The sequence below is a fragment of the Mytilus edulis genome, chromosome 11, assembly GCF_963676685.1.
Source record: "Mytilus edulis chromosome 11, xbMytEdul2.2, whole genome shotgun sequence".
Taxonomy (NCBI): domain Eukaryota; kingdom Metazoa; phylum Mollusca; class Bivalvia; order Mytilida; family Mytilidae; genus Mytilus; species Mytilus edulis.
Genome location: NC_092354.1, coordinates 58,372,932 through 58,394,102, shown reverse-complemented (window position 1 = coordinate 58,394,102; position 21,171 = coordinate 58,372,932). Strand labels below are relative to the sequence as shown.

Here is a 21,171-nt window from a genome sequence, read left to right as displayed (position 1 = left end):
TTTAAAATTGAGAAAGGAAATGGGGAATGTGTCAAAGCGAGAACACCCTGACCATAGAGCAGACAACAGCCGAAGGCCACCAATGGGTCTTCAATGTAGCGAAAAACTCCCGCACCCGTAGGCGTCATTCAGCTGGCCCCTTAAAAAATGTGTATACTAGTACAGTGATAATGGACGTCATACTAAACTCCGAATTATACACAAGAAACTAAAATTAAAAATCATATTGTCTGTTTGTCTTTTTCATTTTTAGCCATGGCGTTGTCAGTTATTTTCAATTTATGAGTTGGACTGTTCCTCTGTTATTTTTCGCCCCTTTTTTTACTTTCCTCAATATAGCGACAGGAATGGTTTTATTAAGAAGTCATATATCCCTGTTAGTTAAAGCATTCGAGCCAGATTAGCATAAGCATTTGTTGCATATTTCTAAATTCTATTTGTCAATGTGAATTTATTTTGTATAAGATGTATGTTATAATAAATAAAAAAATAATTAACACTGAATAAATCAATAATTTGAAATGCTAGATCGTTTGATATATGCTTTTTTGGATAGTGACACTAACTGTTCTATTTCCAGAAGAAGCAGTTGTGTTTTAAATTTATTCATCAACACAGATAGCCATTGAGAGAGTTACGGTTAAAAAGATGTGAACAATAACGTATCAAAACTATAATAGTTCACAGGACGTAATACAATGAAACAATTTACAAAGAAATCCAACCGAATGGTATACAATGCAACTAAACAGTAAACACGTAACTATAAAGATAAACGCCAAAAAACAATCACTTGATCACAGACCCTTTGGCCATGCACTTTGGTGGTATTGAAAGTAAAGTTTATTAGTATTATAGTATCTGTGATGAGTTTATTTATTTGTATTATTTGTTGTCATTCTCCGCCGATGATACAAACTGTTTGTAATTATAAAACATGTATGTAATTATTCACTAATTATATTTGTATATGTAAATTCTATAAGCTGTATTGCTTCTGAATGAAATACTATTATCTAAAGCTATACATCCACGCTCATTTGTGATAGCAGTAGTGTTATAAAATAAAATTTAAAAGAAAAACTATAATTCAGTAGGATTAGGATGAACCCATCAAACCAGTACTAAATGAAAGATTAAAATCAGAAAGACAAATGTACAATATTAGGGTTGGTGCGTTCAAACATGTTTAGCCCGCCACATTACATACATGTATGTGCCTGTCTTAAGATTCTCAAAAGATCGATCCACCTCAAATTTGATATCTCATTTAATACGTGACGCTTGTGCATGTTCCAACTATACGGGCCTTTGTTAGTCTTGTTTGTTTTTGTTTTTTTACTTTGGTTCATTTATATGTTTTGAAGTTTAGTATGACGTCCATTTTGCTGAAATAGTACACATTTTTGTTACGGGATCAACTGGAGACCGTCTCCGTGTGAGGGACTTTCACGCTGTGTTGGAAACTAATTGGTGGCCATGAGGTGTTTCCAGCTCTTTGGTTGTCTCTTTGACACATTCCGTGTTTCCATTCTCAGTTTTATTAACAGGGGGTGTGCGCCTCACACAAAAGAATGTTCTTCTACTTATGAAGAATAAATGGCTGAACTCGACACGATATAGTTTTACGGTCATCATCACGATTTGATTGACCGATAGGTGTATCGGTATCTCAAGTTGCTAGCGACACGTGACTTCGTTCTTTGATCTTTTTATACCAGTAATGTCGTCTGATCTGTAATTTTAGCGATTGTGTGTCACATTCATAAATGTTAGATTTATATTTAGTTTATCTTGTCGTTGATGAATGGATAGCAGAATCTTTTTATGCAATCGACGCATCCGGTCTCGCCGCTTTTTGGATAGCCTGCGATTTCCTCAGTTTTAGTTTGTTGTCTTGACTTGTCTAATCCCAATCGACTTGTGAAATTTGAAGTAAACTTACTGTTTACCTTATTTCACAACCCCGGTTTGACGAAGGCTAAATATTTATATATTCTAGACGACAAAGTGGTTAAGGTTGACTGACACAGTCCATATGGTTTCCCTAGATGTCACAAACATAGTTCAGTTCAGTTGATGGGAGTTGAATAATATACAATTTTTGGACTCAATTTCAGACCTACTGCATTGGTAATTAGTCCTGTATAAGCAAAGGTTAGACGATAAAGAAGTTCATAATTAAGTGATAAAAAACATTGTCGGGGAAAATGTTTTCATAAAAAATAGCAAACTCCTAGCTTTGATTTATTAAAAACAATATAAAAAATGTGAATTTATCAATTGTTTCCTATAAATTATGCAGTCAATCACATCTTAATTTTCCAACCTGTTCCATTCTTTTATGCCATCCAATTATGATCTTGTAACTTATCCAATCGGTTCCCGCCTTTTTTTTACATCAAATTATGATTTTGTTAATAACGATGTTGTCGAGCGTAACTTGACATCATGATCAACAATAAAACATAACGTTTCTGCACATGAAAACTAAATAGTTATGAATAAAAATATGTCGTATGAAAGCCGATGAGATAAGTCACTAACTAAGTCACAATGTATAAAAAAATGTTTGTTTTCGGCTGTAATTTTCAAAGTTGTTTCTTCATACTTACATTTCATACACAAATATTTAGAAATGAAAAGATGAAATCATGAAACGATAATAAAAACAAAGCTAAAACGAAATTATAACAGACACAATTATAGAGCTTGCTAATGAAAATCACGTGTGAAAAAGTTTAATTGAACACATGTTATACATGACTAAATTCTCATAATTTCCACCATACGTTATTATATTTTTCTACGAAGCATCATGGAGGCTGATTTTAATGAGTAATGATCTCCTTTGAATTTTTCCCAGTTGATACCCATATTTTGGTCAGCTCTGCCATTGGTTTTAAGGTATTCTCCGTTCAACGAGGAGAAGCTACAATCATCGTACCACCACGCTCCCTTGTTTCTGGCCGCGCATTTTGATCCTGTTTTTGTATTATCCTGATCAAAAGTACTAAACTTCAGTCCATGATGATAATTTAAACCATCACCTGAAATAATAAAAAAACCCAGATGTGAATCTTATTGAAATACACATCTTGTACCCAGATGACGTTCGCGTGAATCTGACAACGCTTCATTCTAATAACTGTTCAGGTGACTATTGTATCGACTAAAAAATCCATGCATTTAAAGTTATGAAGGTATGTATCATTACGACAAACCCCGAACATACTGTAGAGACCTTTAAAATTTAAAGCGAAGCGATCACAGATCAATATCAAAGAGGATTAAATACAAGGCTGTTGTCTGCTCTATGGTCGGGTTGTTGTCGCTTTGACATTTGGCATTTCCTTTCTCAATTTTAAGATCTATAAGGTCCGAGAACACAATTATTTCGTAGTGCATTTCTTTTAGAACATAAATGAAAATAAAAAAAAAATCCCACCTGCGCTTTCTCAAATAAACTTTTACAGTGTGTTGTACTACTTTTGGGACAAATTATATCAAAATTATAGAAAACTTCATCGGCTCTAACTCAAAATATGGACAATTTTATATTTAGGGCGTCTTGAAATCTATTGACAGCTTCCGAAGTGCTAATTTTCAACCTTTTTCAGCTGGACCAAATCACTACTTTCCTTTAAAATTCTGGACCTAAATTTTTTTACAGTGTAATTTCATCCCCCTACTTGCAATTTGAGGCATTAAACATGGAGAAATAAATTTGGAAGGGGTATAAAAATTAATGGCAAGTAACCCACTGTCAACACTAGGGACTATATTCGTGAACAACGAAAATCAAGGGACGACAATGGTGGTCTTGGACCATAATGTTATCCAATTGCAAAAGATATACATGTACAATTAATACAAATTGATCCATTTAGAAAGCAATGTTACCCTTTAAATGATTAGTTTAAATTACTTCTATTCTTAATCCCACCTGAAACAGGTTCAACTGATTTTTATAATTCGTTCTTATGTTGTTACACCACTGTCCAGGTAAAAAGGGGGGAGGTTTGATCCCGCTGACATGTTTAACCCGTCACATTCTGTATGTATGAGCCTTTAATTCAGTGGTTGTCGTTTGTTGATGTGCTACATATTTGTGTTTCGTTTATTTTCTGTACATAAATTAGGCCACTAGTTTTACATTTGTCATTTCCCGGGACTCTTATAGCTAACTATGCGGTATGGGCTTTGCTCATTGTTGATGGCCGTACGGTAACCTATAATTGTTAATTTCTGCGTCATTTGGTCTCGTGTGGGGAGTTGTCTCATTTACAAGCATACCATCTTCTTTTTTAATATATATTCAATCCACCATCATATAAGGAATCATTTCATTGAAAAGTGTAGAACATAATCACGTAATTTTTAATGCAATCTTAGTACAGGTAATTGAATGTAGCACTCATTATGCTCATTCTGGTGTTAATTATTCCTCCTTTACCTGTTGACTTCATATCTAAAGGCTCTATTCAAAGTATTGATCAGAATACATAATTCATGCGTTCCTTTTGCATTTTAACACGTTAAAACTACTGATAAGTTATAGGAATCTACAAGGGATTCAGATATAAATTAACTAGTCAAACGTATCATGTTATTATTTTGAACTATGCAAAATCTGATCAGTGATGCTTGAATATAATAAAAAAAAAAGAATAAAGGCAAAGTAAAGTAAACACTTGAAGAGCTAAAAGCACCAAAATTCTGAAAAAATCATGATAATGCATGTCACATAAAAAAAGTCTGACTTCTGGGATGGAAACTTCCATCAGCAGTGTCATCGATACAATGCTTGTTAGAAAAACTCTCGATAAATAAAAGACTAAGACTTTTTATTTCGTCTACAATAAATTCATCAGTGACGCTCAAATTTCAAACTATATCTTCAACGAACAAGAAATACACAACAACAAACAGACGATAAATTCTAAAAAAAAAATAAAAAAAAAATAATTTAATTAAGTATTTACCAGAATCTCCACTGAATCTCCCCACAGATAGAGTATACTTTGATTCAGCATCACCAATGACGAATGTGGAATACTTTGCATATCTCTTTTCGTTATCCCAAGCCATTAAGTCAATACGTAGCTCCGTTGGGACTTGTGTTAAGATATGAAGGTTTTTATTTCCTGAAATATGCGAAGAAATTTTAAAACATTTTAAATTTTATTTTTTTATACTTTTTTCAAATTGTAAATAAAGTTATCATTGACACCAGGTTTAAAGCTTGTAATTTTGTTATTTCACAAATATGGCCATTTCAATGATAATCCATATCAACAAAAAAAAGCTGACTACTGGGATGATGACATTAAGACTTATCAGTGACAGTTGAATAACAAAAATACTGTTCATGTGAACATTTCCTTTTACTTCATGTTAATTTGGTAATGCATGCAATGTATTTACAGTTTTTGTCGATTCAGGACAGGTCAAAGATCCACTTATTGTTTTGAAATCAGATTTCTGGGGGTTGCTTCATGCTAAACCAATGTGTCCTTTGGTTAATTCATATCGTCAGACTGCTGTCTCATTGATTATTATAATTTTTATATCTTTATAATTATTTGAATTATTTGATATGCAAAATCTGTCAGGAATAATATAAATACATTGCTAGTATTTTTATTTTTTAAATATGTTTACAGATGTATTTAGTATGCTTAGTATCCAATGTTCTTTATCAATTGTAAGTAGTTCATATAAATATTTTTCATTAAAAGTAGATGATAGATCTATAACTTTAAGCATGAAAAGGGATTTTCTAAACTATATGCTTGCCATTAATGGTCAGCAATTCGTATGTAACCAAAAAAGGATATTTGTGTTGTGTGTTTTAATATGGATATTATTATATTTTGAAACAAAATATGACATGCTATAGTTATGTAGCGTAAAAAGATACGGATGGCACGGAGTACATTTGAAAGCAATAAGTCGAATAACTGACACGGATACGAGTGCATAATTGTATATCAATACTATATTTAGGTGTGTGACAAGTGGAAAAAAAAAATAATAAGTAGGGATTATGAAATCCCTGAAAATAGAATAAATCAATGTAAGATAACCTATCCAAAATTCTTCGTTGAGTTCTCCAAAACCATCTTCATACGCCTGCCATCCCCTAAGGAAATTTTCGCTGCCATCATATCGCCTCTGGAACACCTATAGAGAGGAATACAATTGGAGTATTTCATGTTTTTGTTGTTTTCAATGCATTTATATATGTGTTTTTCTATAAACTAATTTGGTAGGAATAGAATCATATTATCTCAGAGGGCACAGAAACACAAATTGATGTCACCACATTATCTAGATTTCACAATATAAGTATAATGATTGTTAGTTTATAAAATGTACATGTTAGTAACATCTAGTTCAAGTACATTATACGTGTAGATAATTGATCATAACTGTTAATTGAAAAACGTTTGATCGTGTAGAGTCATTGATAAGTATTTAAAGTTGGGGATAGTTATTTTAAGTGTTTTTAAGGCGAAGCTTGATTTAGTGGTCTGCATCAACAGTGTTTTATATATACCAATGATTTCATGTAATAACAAAATATTCTTTCTCGTTTCATAATGATAAAAAATAAGTCGTTTTTAGATTACAATTCATACCCTCATATAAACAACATCCAATTAATCTTTTTTCTGTAAACATAAATTGGTTTAGATTAGACAACAATGTGATTAAATGCATTCCTCTGTAAAAGAAATATTTATCGGATAACGGGTATCAACAGTACACCACATTTACGTTGCACATGCCCAGGGTTTTGAATGAATTTAAACAAGTGACAATGCTTGCAGAAACAAAAAGGATATACAGTAATGTATTCACAAACTTCACCTAGTAGCATGTTTAGATGCATCCCCATTTAGAAATGTGTTATTTGTGACCGATTCATGCATTCCCCTACCGGTTGAATATGTTTTGAATCAACATGTTTGTTCATTCCAATTCTTCATTTAGTCAAAATTCAATAATGACGTAAACTGTTCATGTTTTCTTCTGAATTCGCCATTACGACGTCGCGGAAAAGGCGACCATGCATAATAACATCACGTCGCAAAAACATCTTTTTACGGTACATTCAAAACAGACAATTTTTTCAGTATACAATGTACATATATTTACCACAACTATTATAGAAAATAAGGTGTGGAATACTGCAACTTATTAAATGCAGTGATTTAATCTTTATATATTTCGCAAAACAATAAACTGCAATAAACGTAGGCGATCCTAATAGAGTGAAAGAAGATACAAAGGCAAATACAAAAACCATAAATTCCACATAAACTTGAGATACTATAAAAATAATGTCGAAATGACAATTTGAAAGTGTTTAAACAGTCCACACTGCAATACACATCCAACTCAATATTGAGCAATAAAAACCCTACCAAAGACTGGAGCAGATTCAGCTGTTTTGGGAAGGCAAACATTTCAGCTCACCTTCGAACAACTGCAGTATACTTTCTTAGTCATACCGTCATATCGTAACACATTGCATCTGGTGTTTAGATACAATAGCTGTTTGGTTGATGTCTCACTTGTCTAATTTTAAGACACCGACAAAATATAAGATATGGGTTACGACAATATCTAAATCCTAGAACTTTATTCAATGTAACATTTGGAAATGGATCGAGTAAACAATGGACAATATTGTTACTAATAACACAAACCATTGTAAATATAATCAATATGTATTAAAAACTAGAGCAAAACCATTTTCTCCGTCAAGCTATTTAAACCTTCTTGCAAGATCATCAGAATTATCTGACGAAAAACCTGTTATTTTAACTATCACAACCGTGTAAACATTTCCATTTCCTTATCGTTTGTAAACATGTTCTCTGTTTATGTGTATACTTACAACCCAACCACCGCCGTCTGTTGTCATATCACAGTATACATCTAATATATCTGCATCATCAGGGCTAACACTATATACCCCATCCGTCCATTTACTATTCTGTTTCCACGCTAAACAATCCTGCATAGTGCCACTTATATACGTAGGTTGTGTTGGTTCTGATAAATCAAGTGTTGAGGATATTATGTTTTTGGATAGATGTTTTTGAAACGATTAATAATATAAATGTTTTCCCGAAGTTTGAATAAACACGTTAAGCGTCTGGTCTTCAATATTGATAAAACAATTAAATAAATTAAAAAGTCTAGTCAAACAAAAATTGTCAAATCATGTTTGTCTGCATTAACCTCTATATGAATGATATAATCAGCTTAAGTGCATGCAATGATTTTGTGTCATGGATGGATACCTCATATCCTTCGTCTTTATATTATAAGACCTTATATGGCTTATAAAACAAAATTTATCTTTGTCCATGCTTTTCTTTGTCTAATATGGTCTCCTTTTTATTTGTATTGTAGTCCTGTAATATTATGTTGTCATTTCAATGTTATATTTAACTTTGCCATTAAAGTGCGAGGTTGGCATGCCATAAAACCAGGTTCAACCCACCACTTTTATTCCCCTTTAAAAGTGTCCTGTACCAAGTCAGGAAGATGGCCATTGTTATAGTATTGTTCGTTTCTGTGTGTGTTGCATTTTAACGTTGAGTCGTTTGTGTTTTCTCTTATTTTTGAGATAAGACGTGGCACGGTACTTGTCTATGACAAATTCATGTATTTGGTTTTGATGTTATATTTGTTATTCTCGTGGTGTTTTGTCTGTTGCTTGGTCCGTTTCTGTGTGTGTTGCGTTTCGGTGTTGTGTCGTTGTTCTCCTCTTATATTTAATGCGTTTCCCTCGGTTTTAGTTTGTTACCCCGATTTTGTTTTTTGTCCATGGATTTATGAGTTTTGAACAGCGGTATACTACTGTTGCCTTTATTTACAATTATAATAATAACCGCAGAGTTATGCAGATTGCTAGATTAGATTGTTTTTATGAAATTGTAAACTTGACTTGATACCAAAACATATAAATTTACCTATAAACACATACTAGTACTACAAAATATAGAAGATAAAATAGAGGAGGAAGATATCAACAGAATATTTATCTCACAAGCTGAAAATAACTGATAAAGTCACGGTACATATGTAGGACTCTAAACATGCTAAAGTGCGGTAGTACTCCAAAATGCGAAGGTCACGCTAAAGTGCGATGGTCTACGCTAAAGTACGATGGTGTTTCACGCTACAGTTTGCTAATGGACGATAGTATATGACACTAAAATGCAATGGACCAATAGTAAAGGTTTGGGGATTAAAACGTTAAAGTGCATGAATTTTTAAAAATATTCTTTTTGCATTAGTTAGTATATACATATGCTAAGGTATATTATATGTGATAGGCTTAGTTATAATTTCCAGATGGGCGTAAGTGATTGTTTCTAAATTTAGAAGAACAACCACGTTATAATTGCTAAAAGAAATGTAGGTGTCACAAAATACTATTTGTCCTGTTAAATGTTTTTTTTCACAATTCGGGCGTACTAAACAAATGGATAATTGGTTTATCATGCCGTACACACAGTCTTTCACTAATGTGAACACTCCCCTTGCAGTCGTCACTGTTACAAATACCTTTATTTTAACAACGTTAATTTTCAATAAAATCGAAATCCACTTTAATTGGACCCCTAATTAGACTGCAACGTAAACAATGATTTAAATGTATATGTTCGTTTCAAGTAGAAGCAGGATATAGGATACATATCCGTATACTGTTTTGTATCTATATAGAAATTTGGTCAACTGCAGGACACAAGTCCTTCTTCCAGCACCCGAAAATAAACATATTCGTTTCAGTCTACAAAGCCCGGTTAGGTTTGAAATTATGGCATGGACATTTCGGTTTAAAAGTTGCTAATAAAATATTCTTAATCTATCTTCCGGTATGTACACTGATTTTTGGTTTGTATACACGTTAAAATCCAACAAAGTTTTTACGTCTATACTTTCGCGGACCATCCGACTTTAGCGTAAGTAGGCATCGTACTTTAGTGTAGACCATCGTACTTTAGTGTAGACCATCGTACTTTAGCGTAGACAATCGCACTTTAGCGTGACCATCGTATTTTAGCGTCCCCATCGCACTTTAGAGTTCTACACATGTTAACAAGAATATGTCCATCGTACACGGATGTCTCATCCGCACTATCATTTTCTATTTTCAATGGACCGTGAAAATGGGGAAAAATCTCTAATTTGGTATCAAAATTAGAAAGATCATATCATAAGACACATGTGTACTACACTTTAACTTTATCAAAAACTACCACGACCAAAACCTTTAACCTGATGCGGGGCGAACGAACGGACGAACTAATGGATTTACAGACCAGAAAACATAATTCCCATAAAAAGGGCATAAAAACGAACAACGACCCAAAGAGAAAACTACTAGTATTAAACATTATAGAAGATAAAATAGGGGAGGAAGATACCAAAAGAATATTTAATATCACAAGTTGAAAATAACTGATAAAGCCATGGTAAAAAACGAACGATGACCACAAGAGAAACAGTTTCCAAAACACAACATCGAAAACTGAAGACTTAGCAGCCCGAACTCTAACTACACAATCCATGTCGAAATCAAAACAATTCTCTAAAAACTCATCTATGATATACGTGTTATAGCAGTGTATAATATTGATTATCACATATTTTGTACTGATATGTACGTTTTTCCATGGCCAATAATAGCCGGAAGTTAAGCTTGGTTATCAGCCCTCTGGGCCAATATCGATATAAGCCCTCGAATTCCGTATCGAGCCCTCGAGTTTAATACCGGGTAACATGTCAATCAAAAACTATTGTAAACAAATTGTCATCCGAAGCAGCTAGACGATCAGGAGAGGTTTCTCATAAATCAAATGACGATGCATGTTAGTTCATACAAGAAATGAAAAATGAAAATACAATGAAAAGAAATTTAGAAAGTTACGAATCTGCTGTAGGAGAAAAAAAATGTAAAAATCAACAGTGGAAATCACAAAAGTTCCCGTAAAATTTTGACGTCATAAAGAATTTAGAAAATATATGACGCCACAATGGAAAAGTTATTGTTGTATGACATCGTCAGTTCAAGCCGAATACATTTCCAAATCATAGAAATGATATGGTGTATTCTTCCTCAGCATCAATTGGAAATGTAACACTTTAAGTCGTTTAATATTTACAATTCTGAAAATTAATAGATTTAATGTTAATTATTTGTTAAACTTTTCGCAAAACTTTGTTTACTCACTGTGATACATTTTTTTTTTCGTTAAATGTTTTTTTTAATTTTTGTTGAAAATATCAAACATAGTTTGGTATATGCTATCATTTTTCTCTTGCTCGAAAATATGTGATAAATAGATTATTACATGTCATTGTCCATATGGTCCGTGATATCAGCCCATGTAGTTTGCTTGTCCTGCATTGTCTGATACGGATATTATGCTCCAGATATTTACCAAAGTCTCGCAACGGAAATAAAGATATGACGTATCAGTTTATGACACAATGTCATACGAGAACATGAAAACAAATTGTTTTAGCTTCTTTTTTTCACTTACGTAAAAGTCAATGTCAGACATTCAACAAGGAGCATATAAACAGCGCTTACCTGTCATGTTAAAAGTTTCATTTCGCACACACATGTTTGAAGCTGCTAAGACTTTTGATATATCGTTTCTCATGTTCTGAAAGGACATGAGATCTGAAAAAATAAATTTGAAGAACAAAGTGATGACATTTAAGAAGTTATCTATTCAAATGACACTTGAAACTATATAATTCTTGTATCATTTGCATATCTATAAATACTTGAATTGGATTGGTCAATTAGAATATTTATCTTGGTTTACACTTCGATAAACCATGTTTCCGAAACTACTTTCGTAATCTATTCATGCGCGATACACATTCTTGCTAGGATACTGGGATTTTCAGCAAATTGAGATTATAAAACAATTGCATATAAGTTGTTTCTATTCTAATACATATGTAACAAAAAAAAGAAATAAAATAAATGCCCTAAAGCGCCGAAAATGTATAAAAATAAAATTTAAATAAAATTCCGCGAAATTTCATGAAGGATTTGGCGAATTTACGTCATGGCAAAATACGACGTCACACGAATGAAAGTTTTCAAGGGAAAGATTATTTCGTAACGTGTACGCTTCAAATTCGGATAATATCTAATTAAAATGAAGTTTTTGAGGTAGGTGCTATTTCATTTTAGATTCTGTTGCATTTATCGGACATGTATGGTTTTTAGAAAGTCAAGATGGCGGCGTACTCCTTAGTTACGACATGCCATTGTGCTTTTGATGGTAAATGTAGTAGCCGTCAACCAAATAATGTAAATTAATAATGGCGTATGCTTGGCTGAAGAATTATAAGGATTAAATACATTTTTTCTAGAGGTTATTGATGTATAATTCTTATATCATTTGCATATCTATAAATACTTGAATTGGATTGGTCAATTGGGAATTTTTCTCTTGGTTTACACTTCGATAAACCATGTTTCCGAAACTACTTTCGTAATCTATTCATGCGCGATACACATTCTTGCAGGGATACTGTGATTTTCATCAAATTGAGACTATAAAGCAATTGCATAACAGTTGTTTCTATTAAAATGCATATTTAACAAAAAAAAAGAAACAAAATAAATGCACAAAAGCTTCGAAAATGTATAAAAATAAAATTTGAATAAAATTCCGCGAAATTTCATGAAGGATTTGGCGAATTTACGTCATGGCAAAACACGACGTCATACGAATAGAAATTTTCAAGGGAAAGATTATTTCGTTACGTGTACGCTTCAAATTCGGATATTATTTAATTAAAATGAAGTTTTTGAGGTAGGTGCTATTTCATTTAAGATTCCGTTGTATTTATCGGACATTTATGGTTTTTAGAAAGTCAAGATGGCGGCATACTCCTTAGTTACGACTTGCCATTGTGCTTTTGATGGTAATATATATAGTAGCCATCATAAAAAAATGTTTATTAGATATCATAAATGTTTGGCTGAAGAATTATAAGGATTAAACACATTTTTTCTAGAGGTTATTGATGTGTAAACCGGGGCTCTTACTCACAAACTCAACATAAAAGTCCCTCTAGAAAAAATGTGTTTAATCCTATAATAAAACCTTAAATAATGAAAAAAAAATGGTTAAATAACATGTTTACTACAAGGTAATTTCCTGTATTTCTATTGGTATCAATCTGATGAGTTAAGCATTTTTCAACTGATTTTTATAGCTTGTTCTTATGTTGTACTATTAAACAACTGTTCCAGGTTAGGGCAGGTTGGGCGCCCACTAATATATTTAACCCCGCCACATTCTGTATGTGCCTGTCTTAAGTCTGTAATACAGTAGTTGTCGATTAGTGCTGTTTTACATATTTGTTTTTTGTTTACTACTTTGTACATAATTAGACCGTTAGTTTTTTCGTTTGAACTGTTTTACATTTGTCATTTCGGGGCCTATTATAGCTGACTATGCGGTATGGTTTTTACTCATTGTTGAAGGCCGTACGGAGACCTATAATTGTTAATTCTGTGTAATTTGGTTCCTTTGAGAAGAGTTTTATTTTTTCAATGTTTGTAAATTGTTTTTCATTTGTACTGGCTATTGTCTTATTGAAGAATACCCACATCACATAACGTTATATCTACACATATCAAGTTGGTACGCTGTTCTTGTTTAAAGAGTATAGAGCATTAAAATGCAAACTGACTGTCTCTAACACAATTATATATATAATCCCGTTGTTTGCTCCGTGAACACATTTGTACAACCTCGATGATTTTTACGTCTAATCTGGTCAAAATATATATTAAAGTTCATTTGGCAGATGACATGATTTATTTTTGCTAAAAAAATCTAGCAGTATCCATTCAGAACATTGCACTAACCACTTTTCATAATATCTTTATTATTGATAAGTTTATAAATGAGAGGATAATCATCATAATCTACGATTTATTTGCGTTGATCACTATGAATGAGTCCTGTCCCGAAACATGTATTGTTAATTTTGAAATACTCGGTAAATCTAACATTTCAAATTTGAACATTTACGCATTTATAATGGATAAATATCGATTTAAGTGGAGTTACATGAAAAAATCCATATTAATAAACTGTCAATTCGATGTTATGAATACCTTGTTGACTTTTCCTCCGAAAATTTTGGTACTGTATCTGAGTTTCATTTCTCCACTGTTGCAAGATTCTTGTTTCTGTTCAAGAAATATTGGCAAAAATAGATATTTGTAAGTCTGGTATTATTACTCAAATAGTTTAAATACAGAAAGACCAAGAAGCATATGATATGCTTTATATGTATGGTCCATTTGACATCCTACAAGTTTTTGTATTGTCCAATTGTGCTACAAACGTTACAACAAACGAATAATTAATAACTTTGAAAAAATGAGAATTCGTTTATGCTTGCCACTGGAATGCTATACATTTACTAACAATTATAAATGATTTTAATTTCCTTTTGCCCGTAGTATACACATTGTCTGCTACTCCTAAACAGTATACTATATTTTAATAGATTATTGTATTGACATTTATCTAAACGGTTAAAGTCATCGTGTTTGTTCACTATTGTTCTATTGTTGACACACTACTGTGTCTTGATTAAAATGCTTTAAAAAATTGTCGAAACGCAACATGTTGAAATTTATGATGTTTGAGGTTATACAATAGAGAATGTGATGCTATATAATAGATGCAAAATGGCCATTTGTTGGTAATGATAATAGATATTGTACGCATGCTTTTGTTGATGTCACTGTTGTTATCTGAATTATGATAATGTCTTTTTCTTTTGAAATTTATCAATGTTATAGGCTGTTGATAACACTGCTTTCTTCACATAAAAAAGTCACCAAAGATCGGTTTATATCTTCGAATCTCTTATTTACATACAAACCGCAATTTCATTTTATTCTAATTATATTATTTATCTAAATTGACTAAAATAAAACTAATACAACATTTATATGACAAATTTACTTTTTCCACCAGTCATGAAACTGTAAATGTGTGACCGTGTTACATACCATTTAAATTTCTGTTTTGCATTTCTGAACGAAATTCTGACATTTTGTTTCTTGATTCTATCATGTTTGTACGCTCTAAAAAACATTAATTAATCAATTAACATTTCATCAAAATGTCCATTGATCAACAAATCATCCTGTTGCTACATATTGAAATCGATTTGTGTTTAAAATTATCTTTTCTAAGTAGAGTGACAAGTGGTGAAGATGATATCATCCCTCTGGAAATTTTACGGACGCAATCAAGATTCTGGTTGACCGGTATGGGATATCTGTTTCACAGATGACAATTGATATGTTATATTGTTGAAACAACGAGCATGTTCTCAATTTCTCGAATGCGACCTACCTAATTGGACTTATCACCGGGTTTGTACGTACATTCGCAACAAGAGATATGTGCTACAATTGTGTGGGGCAGGATCTTCTTACCAATCCGGAGCACCTATGAACACGCCCGGTACAAATGGGGTTCGTGTTTTCAATCCATAGTTTTATATGATTATTTGTTTCTGTACTCTGTACTGTTTTCCTTTTCATCGTTTTTCGTTGTTGCCATGACCTTGTCAGTTTGTTTTCGACTTTTGAGTTTGAATATCCTTTTGATATTATTTGCCTCTCTCTTTCATATGAAGTGCATGCATTATAGACTAATGTATTATTTAGTTCATTTTATGATTGTTTTTTTTCATGGAACTGTCATACATTTTTATCCAACATACCATTACGACTTTTATTTATCAGTTCTGAATGCAATTCCGACATTTGTTTTCTAGTTTCTATGATAATTGAAAGGTCTGAAAAATAAAAAAAAATATCAATCATTAAAAGTCTTGTTTTATAAAGCTCCTTCCAATTATCGGTAAACTACATATCAAAAGTAATTTGCATTTAAGATTTTCTCTTTTCTCTCTAGCAAAATGTATCATACCCAAATATATATTGTACATATTTTATCTTGCTTTGATACCATTCAATATCTATTTGATAGATGAAAAACACCTTAAAAGTATGTTTAACCATAGAAGTTAAGGTTAAAGAAAAGGATTCATATGATGGATTAAATTTAAGTTCGACTACGGACACATAACTATTGACAAAACAATGTCGGCTTACCTTGTTCACTTGTCAAACGTATAATGTTAAGTAGTTGCATAGTCGAATTAAAAGACGTCTCCAGTGTCAACAGTCCTTCAAGTAAAGAGGTAAAAAAAAAAAAACATCATACAAGACAAACAATAAAAATTTTAGTGCTTTAAGATCTTTGATATTCTAAATAGTGTTTAGCTTTTGAAGTTATCTTAAAAAATATATTGACTTATTCCAAAAGACGATATGTTGATCGCAATCTGTCCATTGGTTCGCTGTGTCATTATGTTGATGTCAAAGTGACCTTGACTTCCACGTCGCCCTATATTAGTATAGTAATTTAAACATGGTACCATGTCAAATGCTGTCCATGATGTGTATCATGTAAAATTTATCCGAATGTATTTTTTTTTTTATACATATACGATAGTCTACAGGAAATGGAACGAAAAACTAGAAAAAAAAGAAAAAAAAAAGAATATATAAAAGTAAAAACTAAATCAAATGATGATTCTTTTTATATAATTTCATTACTTTCTGAGGCGTACAAGAAGCCGGAAAACGCCGGACGTTAACATTTGACGCCGAAAGCATACGTGTGATATCATCCTGTTTAAATGCATAAGACGATAAAATCATTTTCGCGCGGAATTTTGTTTATAAAATTTAGTACAGAAATAATGACTGAAATAGACTGATTTGTTCATATTGTATCCGAAAGTAATAACCGTATTGTATTTAAAGCTTGGCCTCTGTAAAACTTTTGTGCTAACTGTCGCAAGTATCCGATCGCGATTATCGGCTCTTCAATATGTCGTCAGGTAAACTCAATTTGCGACAGTAAATCCCACGTTCAGACACTATACAAATGTATCTTAAATGGAGACCACCCAATCCGTCTGTAGAACATCGATACATGTACAGTCTTTATATTCCCAAATATGATATAGCCCAATTGTAAGACTTGAGGTTGCTGAAAATAATACACAGCTGAGACATATTTTAAAAATATGTTTCTGCAATACATATTTCTTCAAGTGATTAGTCACGTAGATTTGTACTTATATGTTATCAACAACTCTAGTCATATTAGATTGTTCACATACACAGTAAATGCTTACTCTTCCGGAACAACTGATTTTACTCACCCGTTTTTTTATAAATCACGTGGTTTCATAAAAACAGCTAGACACTTGCATATAGATATATAATAATACCTTTGAGAGAAGTGTTTTTGATATCTGTCAGATAGTTAACCAATTCTTTTCTCATATCTTCAATAACCATAAGGTCTAGAAAGAAAAGTAAATCTTGAATGTGTATTCAACGAAAATGAATAACAAACAAAAACCCTCACAACTAGAACACAATAATGTATATAGTTGTATATATATGATATCAAATGCAATGAAATGGTGCTTTTGGAGAGCGTTGTGGTATGCAGATGAAATTAACACTAGCAATTTCATGCGTCAGAAGCGTCGTAAGCACATTTAATGTTTACCCTCCATCATGAGCGCTCAAATAAAGTTGATTTTTATCCAGTGAAAAGTAAAATCACAAAAATACTGAACTCAGAGGAAAATCAATTCGGAAAGTCCATAATCACATGGCAAAATCAAATAACAAAACGCATCAAAAAACGAATGGACAAGAACTGTCATATTCCTGACTTGGTACAGGCATTTTCAAATGTAGAAAATGGTGGATTGAACCTGGTTTTATAGCTAGCTAAACCTCTCACTTGTATGACAGTCGCATCAAATTCCATTAATAGTCACCGATGCGTGAACAAAACAAACAGACATAATAGGTAAAAATGTCAAAAATAGGGGTACAGTAGTCAACATTGTGTTATCATCTTAATCACTATAAAAACAACAAATGTAACGAAGAAGCACAAAAAGGCATACATCAAATTAACATCCTCATTTTGATTATATTATACGATTATATTTGTCTATGTAAAATGCACCCATCAAGGAAGGAGGGTATGGGTACTGGTGTAAAATTGCGCGTTTGAAATTCGCACAGGTAGACATGAAATAATTTTGTCGTTCAAAGTATGACGGGATGCATAAATACAGTCACGCAAAATAGATATAACAAACACTGACTTAGCAGTTAAAGTAATAATAATAAATAAAATAATAGTGAGGTTCAAAGTATGACGTGATACATAAGTACAGAGTCACGTAAGATACAGACATTGAGATGTGGTAGAAATTATTTTCCAGTCAATACAGTTAAGAAAATGATGAAACATGTAGTCGATAAATCTACTATACAGAAAATGAGGCTAATATTATCTTTAACGTAAAATCCCTTCGCCTCAACGTTACTTTTTTTTGCCGTTTATGTCAATACTCTCTTTTTTATTAAACACGTTTTGAATTGTCAATATTATGTCTCAAACATCACTGAAGAGTGCATCTGATGGAGAAAATGGTACCTTTAATGTTACCACTCTTTTAACTTTAAAGTACATATACTTTTTTAATCAATTGAAGCCTATCAGGACAATTATGGTGTACAGGTGTAATAATCTGTATTTTTTAAAATGTTATGTCAGCATCACCTTCTTTTGTCTTGTTCACATCTTCAATCACTCTGGCAATTCGATTTTCATCCAGTGTGATAGCACCAACTAAAAAAAAAAGATTGATATAGTTCAACCTTACCAAAAACCTTTTTTAATGCATGTGACTTCGGTAACATGTAGTCTACCTTTAGTGAAGACAAATTAATTATTATAGTAGGAAATTTAATAAAGACTCATTATATTTAAGAATTCATAATCGTTAACTTTTGAACATTTTTTATCCTTAAAAAATATAAAACCAATGTATTCCAATGTTGTGACCGCAGCCCATTTTAAATGTTACATTTGACCACAGGATGATAATTTACTTTAGCCAAGTATTTGATCCAGGGCAATTTAAACTTTTGTTATTTTCATGTGACATTTTGTTACATTTAAACACACACCAAAATAAAATTACAAATTCAAAATAAACACCAATCCAGATTAACATTGCATATGTAGCTCTTGATATATTTGTTTTACAAGAATTTGACATGGTGTTGATAATAATTTATTGTATAGTATATACAGTTATGTTTTCGTTCAAAATAGATTGCTTGATTATCAGTCATCATGTAATGTTTAAAAACGTTTTTAAAATTTGTCTTAAGCAAAACATGTTATAAAATCATCAACATCTATACAATTTTTCACGCATTATATTGGCATAAGGAAGTTAAGCTTATATTTAATAAAATTTATCCAAAATCTACAGTAAACATCGAATTCTACAAAATAAAAAGAAACATGAAAATATGGCATAAAAGCTGTAACACCTTACAATTGGTTCAACGTACAGAAATAGTGAAACGTACAACGACATACTCATCTTTAAGTATTTGATTAATACACCTTCAATAGTATGTTTTAACGCAGTGAAAAAAGATATACTTGCAAATTAAATTAGTTCAACATTAAGGAATAGTGAAACATACATTGACTAAAAGTGTTGATCTTTATGTATTTCAATAATTCACCTTCAATAGTATTTTTTGTATGCAGTGTATGAGAAAATATTTCGACTCCTCATATAAATTCAACTAAATACAAACATATGTTTTATGTGTGATTGGATTAACATATTATGTATAATGTAAACTACTGAAATAGTTACCACTGGACTGAATATTTTCGTTGTTTTGTTTTGTTCCTAAATTAAAGAAGAGATAACAAAATCCAACAGTAACAAAACAACCAACTAACAAGCCACCAACAGCGCACAAAAATGAACGGTGTTTAGTCCAAAATGCTTCCTTTTTAAACACATGATCGAACATAGTCATAGATTCTACAGTGTGGTTTCCAGCGTTTTCTTCAAAATCTGAATTAATATTGTCACTGACAAGCGGACTTTCCATGTTTTGATGCACATATGTATTCTAAACCATGTCTCAAATTCACAAATTATATTTGTAGATATTTGGTATGCAAATCTGGATTAAATAATTATATATTATACAGATATCGCAAAACACTTGTACAAAAGTTATTCATTGTAATGCAGTAGTACTCGTTCTAAAATTCATACTTAACACTATAGTGTCCAACTTAATTTTGTTACATTATATTGAAGTACGTAATTGTACATTGTTCGATGGGATAGATTTGGAAATTTCAATGTTCGATTACATGTTCTGTCAGCGTTAATCATAAATCATTCATCATCGCATTTGTATATATTAGTACATGTATTTAATATATTCATTTCTAATTTAGCAGTAACAGTCATATCCTATACGTATTATGATCACATCTACTCATAAATAAATATTGAAATGAAAAACATATTTTTTAGTAGCTTGTCTAACCTCTGCAAATATTAAATGTAATCCAATCTCGTCTTCTTAAATGACTTCTTCCAATCATCATCATCTTTGACACAGAAATAAATGACAAAAAAAAATAATCCAATCATTTATCCGTTTGTATTTGGTATTTTTGATTTAATAACAATATCTAACGTCACTAGACGTACGTATCTAATAGGAACGGTAATTGTCAACCTATGCATTTTGTTAAATTCTTATAGTCGAGAAACTGACAATTTCATTGTAAAAACATATAATACGAAGAAAATATATTCACATAACACTACATAGAAAGCTTACGACTTATCAACACAAACTAAACAAAAATTAGGTATGATCTAAAGTCTCCTGACCTGTTCACGACCGACCCTCATTTTCAAAAGTGCAAAATGAAGCTTAAGGCCAAGGTTAACTTCATTCTTCCTAGGAAGCTTCTGCATGTAGTCTGCCTCATATTTATAAAGGAAAAAGGGGGCAAAAAGGGGGCACAGTTGGTTACCATGGGAATGCTGATTGTTTGTTGAAACATAACAAAGGTTTTGTCAATCAAAAGCATCTTGATAATTTCAGTTTCAGATAATTTTATGTTTGAATCA

The 21,171-nt window shown here is 31.8% G+C and overlaps 1 protein-coding gene across 1 annotated transcript; it reads right to left on the bottom strand.

Moving 5' to 3' along the window:
- Positions 1 to 2,234: 2,234 nt before the first annotated feature.
- LOC139495912 (angiopoietin-related protein 7-like) lies at positions 2,235 to 20,522 on the bottom strand. Its single transcript, XM_071284319.1, has 12 exons — positions 19,882 to 20,522; positions 18,762 to 18,830; positions 17,401 to 17,475; positions 16,211 to 16,285; positions 15,817 to 15,891; positions 15,095 to 15,169; positions 14,186 to 14,260; positions 11,624 to 11,716; positions 7,910 to 8,067; positions 6,090 to 6,186; positions 4,986 to 5,147; positions 2,235 to 3,050 (listed from the first exon to the last, which is right to left on the bottom strand). The coding sequence occupies exons 1-12, from the start codon at positions 20,123 to 20,125 to the stop codon at positions 2,797 to 2,799; spliced, it is 1,452 nt and encodes a 483-aa protein (XP_071140420.1). The 5' UTR covers positions 20,126 to 20,522; the 3' UTR covers positions 2,235 to 2,796.
- Positions 20,523 to 21,171: the final 649 nt, after the last annotated feature.